Raw genomic sequence first — 13,839 nt, forward strand, 5'->3', positions numbered from 1 at the left:
ATGTGTGCAATGATAGTGCTGGCAACCTGCTTACTGACAAAATGACGGTAGCAGCCAGGTGGAAGAGTATTTCCAGACGTTGTTGAAAAGAGAAGTAAACACGAAGATCTGCAGGTACAGGATAAGAATTGTGAGCGACGGCCAAGTTGTGGAGCCACCAACACAGGAGGAGGCAATTATGAAGGCAATCAGTGAGCGGAACAACGGTAAGGTTGCTGAAAAGGAAGGTATTCTGGCTGAACTTCTAAACGCGGGGAGTGAGCAGCTGTACGAAACAATTCGTCGCATCATTGTCAGGATATGGGTGGGAAATAAATATCGGAGGAGTGGTTGATTGGCCTCATTTTCCATAATTTTAAAAACGGACATCGACTCGAGAGTAAAAACGTTGCTCAATTTTGCCTATAAGGTTTTCTCCCTATCCTGTGTTGTAGACTCAGACCGTTAGCGGAGTTCTTCCTCGGCGAGCACCAAGCTGGTTTTCATAAGGATCGCTACACGATGGATCAAATATTTACCCTGCATCTAGTAACTGACTAGTTTCGGGAGTACGACTAGCAGACTCGTCAATTTCTTGTGGAGTTTAAAGCGGCATACGATTCTGTCAAACGAAATGGGCTGTGGTAGTTAACACTAGGACATGGTTTTTCTACAGAACCAGTTACGTTGATTCGTCAGAATAGATGACGTCGATATCACCGAAATCAGCAGTAGAGCAGGAAAAGAAGCCATTTAATTGGTAAATTGGGACTTACCATCAACACCGCCAACACGAAGTATATGGCTAGCAGGGAACGTGGAAGTCCAAATGGTGTTGGTCCCGAAGAGTAAGAACTGAATGGGGAACGATATGAAGTAGTAGATAAATTCATATATTTTGGTTTGCTCGTGACATGTGACAACAATGTAAGTCGAAAAATAGAACGACTAATTGTTGCTGCGAATTGGGCTTTCTACGTATTACGTTTTGTAGCTGAAGTCCCGTAGCTTACAAATTTGCATAAAAGCCTGGAAGCCTTGAAAATGCTCGTTCAAAACAACCACCTTTCTCCTGTCAGCTTTCATTGTAGTGTGTTTAGTTTTAGTTTTACTCTTTACAGAATATGTACCTATAGCATCATATTTTTTATTAGTTTGATTTAACGTTACGCAGTTTGTTTCAGATTTAGATTTGATTAGATTGAGTTTCTTTTTCCTAACTTGCTCCCTAAAGAGCGACACAACTGCCGGACTGCTCACTCACTACTCTCCCGTCTATTTACCTAGGTATAATAATTTCGTTCCATTAGTTTATAAAATTAAACATTTCACTTTATAGTTTTGTTGTATACATGATTTTTTTCTCTATCTTTTTTGCTACAGTCGAAAAATTTCTGCTAGCTTCGCGACGACATTCGTCCTCTTTAGAATTGTTTGCCACGGGGCGTTGTACCGTGCTGGGTCAATGGGGCGGGACGCCCTTCAGACCGACGACCGTAAGCATTGCACGACTCTCTCTCTCGCTCTCTGTTGTGATCCTATCAATATCACAGTGACAACTGAGATTTGAAAGCATGAACCCAAAGAAAGAACGGAAAAAAATACGATAAATAAAATAATCAGCTTTTGCTTTGTCGCTTCTTGAAAGACATCAAAAATAATGAATGGCATTTTTTGTTTGTTTGTTTGTTTCTGCACAACAAAAGGTACAAATCGTTTCACAGGATATTCACATTTGTAATGGCGTGCCGTCAATTAAACCGAACTGTGTGCAAAAAAAAAAATAAAAAATAAAAAGTAAGGAATGTTGCCCGATGCGGATTGGTTTGTTCTTGCGCTACTATACTTATACACATAACGACACCTAGCAGTTAGAGAGTTTCACTGTTTCAGTTCGACAACGCTTCTTCTTTTCTTAGGGGGTATATTTTTTCATGATTTTCGATTGTTTTCTTTTTTTTCTGTAATAAATTAATAGTAACGTACAACGAAAAAAGTGTTGCCCTTAGACACTAGAGGGTATTCTGCTTTTTGTAATAATAATATATCTATTGGTAAAAGAGAAAACTAACCGCTAGAGGCTTCAACGAAAGCAGTAAATGTACCTACTAACAGCACAGAAAATAATTTGCTATTTACAGAACTGTGGCCACTCCACGGTACGGATTCCACGGTTAATCCACCGAAGCGGGGCCACCTATTATATATGTTGCTTTGTGCTGTTTTGATTCATTTTCTTTTAATAAATAACCACTTTTTTCTCTGCCGCAGTTTTCCGTGCTTGTCTTGTGTAAAAGCTTGGCTTCACAACGCACCAAGAGTGTGAGGCATTGGAAACGAGCCTTACAGGCGTTTCATTTTTTTTTCTTCTCAAAAACGGCACTAAATGCAAATTGAAGGGAACTTTCCCCATCTACAGGATGTCCTGAATGTTAAAATTGTCATTGTCCAGCGAGCTGAGTAGATCCTGAGCGTTGAACTGGCTCGGATCGCCCACCGGTAGGTTTTCGAGGAATTCCAGGCTGAAGTCCGTGTTTGGCATGACAGATGAGTTGTTGCCGGCGTTGTTGTTGTTATTGTTCGGTCCATTGGGACCTCCGTTATTCTGGCCGCTGTTGCTATTGTTCGGATTGCTATTACCGTTGTTGCTATTGTTGTTACCGTTGCTACCGCTTCCGCTAGCGTTACCCCCGCCACCGGGTCCTGGTCCACCGCCAGGACCGATACCCGGATTGTTGAAGGAATTCATCACAGATTGTTGCTGGTTTGCCTGCTGCTGCTGTTGAATGGCCATCGACTGCGACTGGCTCATGTGAATTTGGCTCATCTGCATCTGGCTCATCATGCTCTGCTGCTGCAACATGTTCATCTGTTGCATCGGATTTTGGCTCATACCCCCACCGGCGCCACCCATTTGACTTTGCGCCTGATACATGCTCAGACTTTGCTGTTGCTGCTGCTGTTGACGCATCAATGCTTGCTGCTGCATTTGTAACTGAGTCATGCCACCTCCGGGACCACCTGGGCCAGCCGTGGGATCCATTCGGCCCCCGGGTCCTCCGTTCGCCATGACCAGTGGGTTTCCCGCACCTCCTGGACCTAAAAATTCGCACTCCACTATTATTTGTTACTAATTTTGATGATTTTACTAACTTACCGCCTCCAAAACCTCCTCGCATATTGCCACCACTTCCGGCAAAGCTCATACTCTGCTGCTGCGACATAATCATGTGCCTCCATTCGGCTTGTTGGGAACCCATCGGCATACCTTCCGGGCCAACCTGCACGTTGGGAGGTCTCTGAACTCCACCGGCTCCTCCCATGCCAACTGGTCCACCTCCTCCTCCAGCTCCCGGTCCAAATCCACCGAGACCGCGTGGACCTCCGTGACCGTGCGGCAAATAGGTCGCATGCTGTACCCTCATCATCGGACCCGAAGGTGGAATCGGCTGTTGAGTAATTCTCCGCATCGCCGGAAATCTGCCACTGGAAGCATGCAGTATTTGTTGCTGCTGTGCGGCCAACATTGCCGCATTCGGATTGCCTCCCTGCTGCGTCGCCTTGTAATCCGGTGGTGGAGGCCGGCCTCCAACGGCCATTTGCTGCTGCATCGCTTGCGCCCGAATCATCTGCTGCTGTTGCATGTAGCGCATTCCCATCGCACTTGCCGGACCTCCCGGTCCCATACTGCTGTGCATCATCTGTCCGGGACCCATCGAGTTGGAAACCATCGAACTCAGTCCGCTCAGACCTCCATTCGGGCCCATTCCCATACCGCCCATTCCGAGTGGAGCATTCGGATTCTGTCCCATCGGACCGCCTCCGCCACCCATGGGACCTCCGTGGGGCATCCCACCGGAGGAAATGCCGGAATTCGGTATGCCCGGTTGCGGGCCTTGCTGCTGCTGTTGTTGGCTTTGCGGGTTGGGAACCCCGGGGCCGTTGGGGCCGGTTTGTTGCTGTCCACCTGGCTGACCCTGATTCGCCAGACCTCCGGGGACATTACCTTGTTGCTGCTGTTGCTGCTGCTGTCGCTGCCGCAGTGCCTGCTGGGTGAAGTTGATCGTCTGCGATTGGGACACGGTATACTGGGACTCCAGCGTTGAACCTGGGAGGGGTAAAGAATAAAAGTAAAATAATAATTAGATTTGCAATCAACTCGTTGGCAAAAAAATTCTAAAAAAGTGAAAAGTTACTTTTGACAATATATTGTTAACTAATTGAATTCCTAATTCAATTCGGTGGCAAGGAAGCAAGTTAGCAATAATCCAAGTAAGTAAAGTAAGCAAAACACATACAGGTCTGCCGTTCAAGATCAAATCAGCACGCACCTATATTACTATCAAAAAAGCATATGACGTTACAGATTTTTCATTTACCCTATCCAACGTACATACAGTAACTCGAGCTCACAGAGATTCCGTTGCAAAGCAACTTGGCAACGTGAATTTCCGCCTTTTCTGAATATAGTATCCATTTTATGACTTCCATCGAAACCACATGTAGCTGCTCGCACACCCTCCTGGCCTGGCATGGCCTGGCCTGCTAGCTAATCGACACAGCCGCCGCCCCCGCCGCCGTTTGTAGTCTCCAATGAGCTGGTCCACATTTCGCCAGTTCAATATCACCCCCTCAACGCCCACACCCACCCACATCACAATGGAGCACAACGCAACACCAAGGAGCCACTACAACACAGTACACATAACATTGTCTAGCTAGCTAGCTAGCCTAGCTAGGAGCAGCGTCAGGACGACATGCCATCGGGCGGAAATCTATTAACCTAAAAGCAAACGCTTGCTGCGCTCTGTTGCGTTATCCGCTGCTGGCGCTTGCTGCCTGCCATCTTCGGGGGAGCAGGCAGGCAGTCCGTGTCGGTCCGTTCGCCTGCGTTTGGTTACTGCTAGAAAAACATGTGACCGTTTTACCCTGGGCCACTGCAGACTTTCCGCTTAGGTCGACGTTTAGTGCAAACAGTTAGATTCTCACTGAATTAGAAACGATAGTCCTGCATATTATGAACTAATTCAAATGAATTTCCATTTTTCTTACTTTTTGAAAGTAATTCGAAAATGTGTTCTACTGTTTTAGTAGTAAAACTAGAGCTGTGATGTGTGATGCGGCCCGGAAATAGTGAATTTTTCCACCCAGATTATAGAGGACAGTGGGTAGAAAAATAAGACGAAGAAATTGGTTCCCTACCCTACTTACTAGGAACGAAAAACTTGTTGCTGAACAAGCTTTAAAAATAACTGCGATGAAAATTTATAACTCATGAATCGAAAATAGCAGAATCCTTTTTTGCCTGAACTAAATGGTAACACGCTAATGGTAAAATCAAAGAATTTCATTTTCATTCATTTTCACTAGATGAATAAAATTGTAAATAATGACAGATTACGATTTTAGCATTTTCAGCGCTTACTATGGAGTTCTGCCATACACAAAGAGAAGGAGGATGTTAAAAAAGCTATCGTAGAATTGCGAAGCTGCTGGGAAGGACGCTTTTGCGATCAAAATTTTAAAATCAGGGAGTAAGCAACCGAACGAAGCGAATCTCCCCTGGATAATACTGAAGTTGTTGAACAAATGAACAAATTGGTGATGAATGATTGGAAGGGCCACAACGGCCCTATCTGCTGGAAAGGTCATGGATTCGATTGCAGCAACTGTCGAAGCCTGACATTGCTTAATTCGACGTATAAAGTGCTCGCCATTGCCAATTCTTTCAATTAAAACTATCATTGGCGAAGGTTTTGGTTGGCGTATGCCAACCTGGTTTGCGAGAAAAACGCTTCACGATAGACCAAATGGTAATGGTAAAATCAAAGACCGTATTGAAGATTCTAGATAAATTTCGCAGACTCATCACATATTTGTGGATTTCAAGCCGACGTACAATTCTATCAAGCAAAGTCATGTATCGCAGGTAACGTTTGAGCATGATTATCTGGCGAAACTGATTAAGCTGATTCAAAAGACGCTGGACTGGTCCCGTCCAAATGTGTAACAGATACAATAATAATCATAAAATATAGTTTGTTTTCTAATTTCCGTCGTAATAAGTAAAGCCATTCTAATTTTCATTATTTGTTGGATGGATTAAATGAATACTCCAAAAGATCTTGTGCTGATTTGACTAAAACACACTTACCTTCCGATCCGTGAACTATGAAATCATTGAAAAGCGACTATTAAAGCATACTATTGAAATTTCGCAACTGACTTTATTTCTTAAATTCGTCATACCGTTTTAAAATCCGTCCATCAAAATTTTTCATCGTCCGAACTAAAAATCATAACAATGTTTACGACGCTAACGCGCATGTATTTGTGTAGGACGGCATGACAAATGTTATTCTGCAAAATTTCTGCAGGTCAGGCAAGTTTTCCTGGCCTGGTAGAATACGAAAATGACTTGTGTGTGTGAGTTTTCATTTATGAATGACGGAAATTAAAACGATTAGTCGACATTTTCTTCTTTGTCGCACGAAAAAACGTAGGAAATTTAGCTGGTATAACTTTTTTAATAAAAAAAAGCATTTAAATATATCTCAGTTCACTTTGATTGATCGCGTATGATAGACAACAAACTAAAATAAATACAAACTAAAAAAAATAACTAGTTTTGCATTGTGTGTCATAAAAATGCTGATATTTTTAATAATTTGTGTTGGATAGGACGGGAATAGGCAATTACGACGATGTAGCAACATACCCTATAAAAAATTCAACTTATTACAGCAGTAGGAAAGGACAGCATTGTAGCGGAGGTTATCAAAACCAATGCGCCCGGAAAAATTGGCCAGCTGTTTGCATCTATTGATTGTTAAGATATGGAACGACTACTGGAGGAACGAAAAGACGGACTTGTTTGCCCTATCTCCTAGGAAAGGCGATAAGCTGAATTGTAAGAACTACCAAGCGACCACTATTCTGAAAGCCACCTATAAAGTGCTTTCCCAAGTTATCTTCCAACGACTGTCGCCAATAGCCAATAGATTGGAGGGTCGGTCTACAACGGACCAAATCTTCACTCTGCGGCAGATCCTCCAGAAGTGCCGCGAATTCCGAGTCTTCACGTGCGCTTTTCCAGCCTGTGTGGCTGGTGACAAATACCAGGCAACAATATGTGCATCAACAAAGGGGTGCGTACTGTATGCACGTTGCATAACAGCAACTCCGATACGAAGATCTGTCAATTATAGCATGCGCTGTAAAATACACGGATCAAAGCATGCAGAGAAATCTCCTCGTAGAATAGTCCTCTTTCTCTACTGGCCACCAACGAGGTAAGACGTGAATTGATAGACTCTCTGCGCTACCTGGCAAGGCCACACACAGCCGAGAACCGGGGTGACTCTTGCCGCATCCAGAACTCCTCTCCATTGTACTCGGTCCTGGGTTACTCGTCGCCAATTCATTCAACCTGGACGAGCCATCTAGCACGTTGGGCTCCTCTATTCTTGGTGCTGGTAGGATTTAGGATTAGGAGTAGGATTCTTGAAGAGAACGGATTTCACTCACAATCGTCCGGCATCCTAACGACATGACCGAACCACTGTGGTCTTCTAACTTTCGACAGGTGTACGATGAGAATCTCTCCAAGTAGTGCTTGTAACTCGTCGTTCATATGCCTACGCCACTCTCCGCTATCTGTTTGTACTCTACCAAAAATAGTCCTTGCCTCGGCCAAAAATAGGTAGATTACCTCCGTCAACCTAAGGTCTTTAGTATTGATGTCGAGACCGTCTGTGAAGTCTATGGGTTAGTTACTCTGGCTGAAGAGGGTCCCCCGAAACACGTACGTAACACGTCACACGGGTAGTTTTGTTTCAGCCGCGTCAGTTTGTCTGGAAAACCGTACTTGTGCATTATCTGCCATAGCTGTTCACGCTCAACAGTATCGTATGCTGCCCTGAAAGCTACGAAAATATGATGCGTTGGCCCGTTATATTGCCGACATTTCTGGGGATTTGTCGGAGAGTAAAAATTTGAACCGTAGTAGCACGGGCCCCCATAACCCGCCTGTGGTACTACTCTACGAATTCTCTTGCTATTGGGGATAGACGGATGTAACAAAATCTGGGAAAGCACCATGCGGGTAACTTTGACCAGCGTTATGCCTCGGTAATTACAGTAATCTGGGTGATTGCCATTTTTGTAAATGGAACAAACCGACCCTTCCGTCTACTCTTACGGTAGTTTATCCTCCCCCCAAACCCTTGAAATCCAGTGAAGTGCCGTTGCTAGCGTTTCTTGGCCATGTTTGTAGAGTTCTGCCGGGAATAGGCCCTTTCCGGTTCTAGCTCTTCTCGATCTCTGTCGTCCTTCTGGCGCTTTTTCTTCCTCGGGATCATGGTCAACTCATACCGTGCTCGTCGATACATTCTCCCTCGTGGCAAATTGCCAATGCTTACATTGACGTAAACAGACATTACTACTCTTTTTGCTCTCTGTTCAATTCTGAATTGCTGGAAATTGCGTATCCTATGCACTCATTGTTCAATAAGCGTTAAACATGTAAGTGACATTGTTGACGGTTTTGCATAAAATCAATTCCAATAAATAAATTTGAGAATTGGGCCTAGTACACACTTAAAAAAACGAACTAAACGAAAAACATCTTCAAAAAACTACTGTCTTAAGCATTTCCTGACTTATTTTTAACCCACATACATCAGCTGCGTATCCCGCTTTATCAAAACAATATCGGGATGAAAGTATCGATTTACCGTAATATCGGCGTCGCAAGCATCGATAAGATATATCGAAATATCGGCCTTCGAATATTGATATTGGGGGTATCGAGACGGTATCGTCCAGGTATCAGGTATCAGGTATCAGCAGCCACGTAGCCAGAGGTGGGGGCCAGGAGCCCTATCTCGGCTCCTAATAGATTATATGCATATCTTACTGCTTATAAATATAATACATTGCAATACATTTAATGTATTGTATTGCTAAACGCAAAAATATGCCTATAAAACAGTTAAAAGCAAAATTGGGCCCCCGGGCCCCCCCTTCTGGCTAGTGGCTGGGTATCAGCATCTTTGGCTCGAGCAGCACGTATCGTCCAACCCTTATCTTCACGGGTTAGGTCGTCTTCACTTTTCTCCTGTTGCCAGCTCGCCGCTGGGTCGTCTAGGTCTTCTTGAACGATTTTACCACACGGGACGGGCCTAGACTTTCAACAACCGCGCCCATAATTTTGTGTCCAACCACTTGACAGATTGTGACGAAGTTTAGCACAAGTAAACATTACATTAACCAGTTTTACCCAAAATCTCATCAGTTGCAATAAAAGTTATAGACAAAAGAAGGCGTTGCTTTTTTATCGAGTACAGCCTTTATGCTCATGATATTGCTCGTTTCTTTGGTAACAAAACGCGCTGCTCACTTTTTTGATCGCTTGAAATCGTCGCAGAAAGAATCTGCTTGACTGTATGTAAATTATAAGTATATGTTATGCTTGTCTAGCACGTAAGCTATTGATTTACTTGACAAAATAAACGATATTTGCCCCCGCGCGATTCTGGCGACGGTTATAATTCATCGCGTACGAAAGGGTGGGAAATTGATAATATCGTAGCGTTTGTTGTGAAAAATGTTAGACTGAATGCTGGGCAAGTTTCGATCTTCGGCTAAAAATATATTGGGTTTAGTTTGTGGCAGTGGGACTCCAACCCACAATTTCTCGATTAGTACCCGAGTGCTTTACGCATTTAAACTATACCACACCTATGTATTAATTAGTCTCAGATCTAGTTTTGTCCCTACCAGTCCAAGCATTCCATCTGTCGCACACATACACTTTCAGTCTAACATTTTTCGCACCAAACGCTCCTCTGCTTTAATCAAAATAGAGTTTACGTTTGACCGCGAAAATGTCAGTATCAGTAAAACGAAAAATTGATAATATGTTATATACACTGTGAAGTCAAATGATGAGTTACGCAGAAACGAGCGAAGAGGTCGTTGGCTCCGGGGCAGGCTAAAGTCCTATAGCCGTATAAACGTAGCCGATTGAAATTCCGCTGAGCTGGCAGTCCTGCATGAGTTTTAAAAAACCGGCAACGTTGCCAAAGATGCAAACGATTACGTGATTACATGATTTCACCAACATTGTATGTTTCGTTTTGACTCAATTTTTATAGTTTATTGATTGTTAGCATTTGAATTAATCGTCAACCCACGGTTTAATAAGAAATTTTCTTCATTCAATATAATTTCTGTGTGCCATGAAAAGCTCACATAGAAAAAGCGAAAGGAGATTCCTGATTGGTACGCAATTCGTCTGTTTATAAAATTTACTTCTGAACGTGGAATAATTTTCTACCATACACAGTCTACTTAACAACAAATACTTATCACTCTAGCTTTCCAATTACTACCACAGTGCTGGCAAAGTAGCCACTCGTTTAAAATATTCAGCTTCAATCTTTCAATCACTGGATCGAAGATCTTCTAACCTTGGTAGAATAAGGTTTAAACATCGAAGGTTTTCCAATTCATCTTCTATGAAGGATTTGTAATTTTTCACTAGTGAATTGTTTCTCAGTTGTCCATATGGACCGTTATAAATATGTTGTAAAATTTGTTCATCACAGCCAGTTTCATCCATAATACCACTTTAATTACCCTTATCTGCTTTCAAATAGAAGACGAACTTTCACAAACTTTCTAACGGATTTATTTTCATAACGGGGGAGCGATTTTACAAATTTCAAAAAAGTTGTGCGTACGACATTAATTTGTGCATTGATTATGCCGGGAGTTATGTCAACTACAGTCAACCAAAAAAGTATTCGGACAGCAGCGCATACAATTTTCTTTTAGTAATTTTGCACAGTATTTTTGCAAAGAATGGTAACACATATTTTTTAAAACAATGTTTAACTAAAGCATATTTAGATGCACAACAAAAATTCGGGGAAAAGCTTTCCGTTTTGAAGATAGGGTACATATAGTTTGAATTCCTCAAAAATGCAGCCAAAAAAGTATTCGGACAGTTAACTATTAGTTGAAACAAATGTCCTTTCTCGCTCATCTACTACCTCGTAGGACCATTTACAATCTTGATGACCTGTTTTAATCTGTTTGGGATAAAATTAACAATTTTTCAAATATCCCTCTGTGAATTGCTGACCTTTTTTTTACAAGAGCTCGGTTTAAGTCATTGTGATAAGAAATCGAATGATTTCTCATTTAGAAATAAAATTATCTAAAAAGATGTTCAAAAGGGTTCAAATCTAGACTGAATGCTGATGTTTCGATAGCTCTAGAACAATTATATGGTGCCTACCGCTTACAATTATCGACAGTATGTTTAGTTTCAACATCCCGCTACAATATGTATGTACCGCACAATTACAATTTTGCTTTAATTTCACCTAAAATTGTTCAGATAATTGAGTTTACACTTAGTTCTATCCAAAAATACATATCTTTGCTACCTCGGAACTTTGCATGCATCCCAACAAGGTATGACACTAACCGCATTGCATGTTTACTTGCTGACGAGTGATTTTTCTCTTGTAACCCTTCTCTTTTAGTTATACTTGCATAAGGGTTGTTGATGTCATACCTTGTTGGGGTGCTTGTAAAGCTCCGAGGCACCAAAGATATATATTTTTGGATAGAACTAAATGTAAACTCAACTATCTGAATAATTTTAGGTGAAATTAAAGCAAAATTGTAATTGTGTGGTACATACATATTGTACCGGGATGTTGAATCTAAACATACTGTCGATAATTGTAAGCGGTAGGCACCATATAATTGTCCTAGAGCTATCGAAACATCAGCATTCAGTCTAGATTTGAACCCTTTTGAACATCTTTTTAGATAATCTCATTTCTAAATGAGAAATCATTCGATTTCTTATCACAATGACTTAAACCGAGCTCTAGTAAAAAAATGGTCAGCAATTCACAGAGGGATATTTGAAAAATTGTTAATTTTATCCCAAACAGATTAAAACAGGTCATCAAGAATGTAAATGGTCCTACAAGGTAGCAGTTGAGCAAGAAAGGACATTTGTTTCAACTAATAGTTAACTGTCCGAATACTTTTTTGGCTGCATTTTTGAGGAATTCAAACTATATGTACCCTATCTTCAAAACGGAAAGCTTTTCCCCGAATTTTTGTTGTGCATATAAATATGCTTTAGTTAAACATTGTTTTAAAAAATATGTGTTACCATTCTTTGCAAAAATACTGTGCAAAATTTCTAAAAGAAAATTTTATGCGCTGCTGTCCGAATACTTTTTTGGTTGACTGTATGAAACCAATAGCAGAGTAGTTTCATTTTTCAAATTTCTCGAATATTTTCGAACAAATTATATGACCGAAAAAGTACATTTGAGTCATTTTGGCTTTACGTCAACTATGAAACCATGGATAGAATAATCTTAAGTTGTTTGTGAGTTGTAACTAAATTTTATCGGCTAGATTGCTGTAATTACCGCGGCATTGCTGGTCAACGCCGCTTACAAGGTGCTTTCCCAGATTATATTAGGTCGTCTATCCTCAATAGCAAGATAATTCGTAAGGCAGTACCAGAGGGGCTTTTATGGGGGCCCGTGCTACTACGGATCAAGTTTTTACTCTCTGACAAATCCTCCAAAAATGTCGGGAATACAACTTGCCGACGCATCATATTTTCGTGGATTTCAGCTCAGCATAGGATACAGTCGAGCGCGAACAGCTGTTGCAAATAATACATGAGTACGGTTTTCCGAACAAACTGACGCGGCTGATCAAAGCTACCCTGGAGCGAGTGATGTGTGACTTGCGTGCGTCGGGGGCACTTACGAGTTCTTTCGAATCGTGCAGAGGGTTGAGACAAGGGAATTGACTGTCCTGTATGTTATCAAATATACTATATTAACAATATAGTTCATTTCGCAAAATCTCATATATATCCGAAAAGACGCAAAAGTAACACCCTCTTGCGGACAAAAAGGTGACTAAAAGCTTTTTGTAACAAAAATTTTTAAGCGTGCAACCAATGCATAAGTAAAAGGTGCGGTAGATTGAATATGCTATCTCTAACCCTATGACGTCATTCTTCTAGATTGTAACATTAGATATAAAAATTAATTGTGAACAGTAGAAACCTGAGAGAGATTAGCGGATAGGAAAAAATCGTACGTCAAATGCAGCCAGTTCGAACTGTCGAATGCTTCCAGTTGTTATTATTGGTCAAAAATGGAAAAGTGTTGGTAACCCATACAAGTTTTCGTCTGGTAGTTCTTTAGGAAAACACAAATAAGAAAATATTTTACGCTAAGCATACTTTCGAATTTCTCACTAAAGTACTCATAACATGTCATTTTACATGCAATAAACTATGCGCTTCCGATTTATCGTATGTTGCATACAGTATTTTTGCAAAAGCTGATGTACCATAGATCAACTAGCACCAAAAAATGTCACTGCAAGACACGCACTTTTCACGTCCAATGTAGGGTTCACGCACATAATAAGAAGAATGAGAACTGTCAAAGAATGAGAAAAAGAAAACCGTCTTTGCGACTCTCTCTCAGGTAGAAACTGTCCAACTTTTTACGAACCATAATGTCGGACGTGTACGTAATATTTGAACAACATTTTTGACATTTCAGTAGCGTGCAGGAATAAAATAAAAACAATTAATTTATAATTGTCATAATTTTTCATTTATGGCCTGTTGTATTAACCTATGACGTTTGTTATCAGTATTGAAAAAGTCGGATTCATGAAAATGTAGGGAACAAATCAGACTACTTTTGCTGATTGACGGTTTGTGACAAAACTTTGCCCACGTATCCGTTTGCCTAAAGATATAATGAAATAGGAACATAACTGGAAATCGAA

At 41.4% G+C, this 13,839-nt stretch overlaps 1 protein-coding gene across 1 annotated transcript in view; it reads right to left on the reverse strand.

Annotated features, from left to right (window-relative positions):
* Positions 1–886: 886 nt before the first annotated feature.
* Positions 887–13,839, reverse strand: part of LOC128735368 (neurogenic protein mastermind) — a gene marked incomplete at its 5' end in the record, with an annotated part of 74,998 nt that continues 62,045 nt past the window's right edge. Inside the window, 2 exons of the mRNA XM_053829856.1 lie at positions 887–3,078; positions 3,137–4,087. Coding sequence (XP_053685831.1) covers positions 2,393–3,078; positions 3,137–4,087 — 1,637 coding nt within the window. The remainder of the gene's footprint in view (positions 3,079–3,136; positions 4,088–13,839) is intronic.

This window comes from Sabethes cyaneus, chromosome 2 (assembly GCF_943734655.1).
Source record: "Sabethes cyaneus chromosome 2, idSabCyanKW18_F2, whole genome shotgun sequence".
Classification (NCBI taxonomy): domain Eukaryota; kingdom Metazoa; phylum Arthropoda; class Insecta; order Diptera; family Culicidae; genus Sabethes; species Sabethes cyaneus.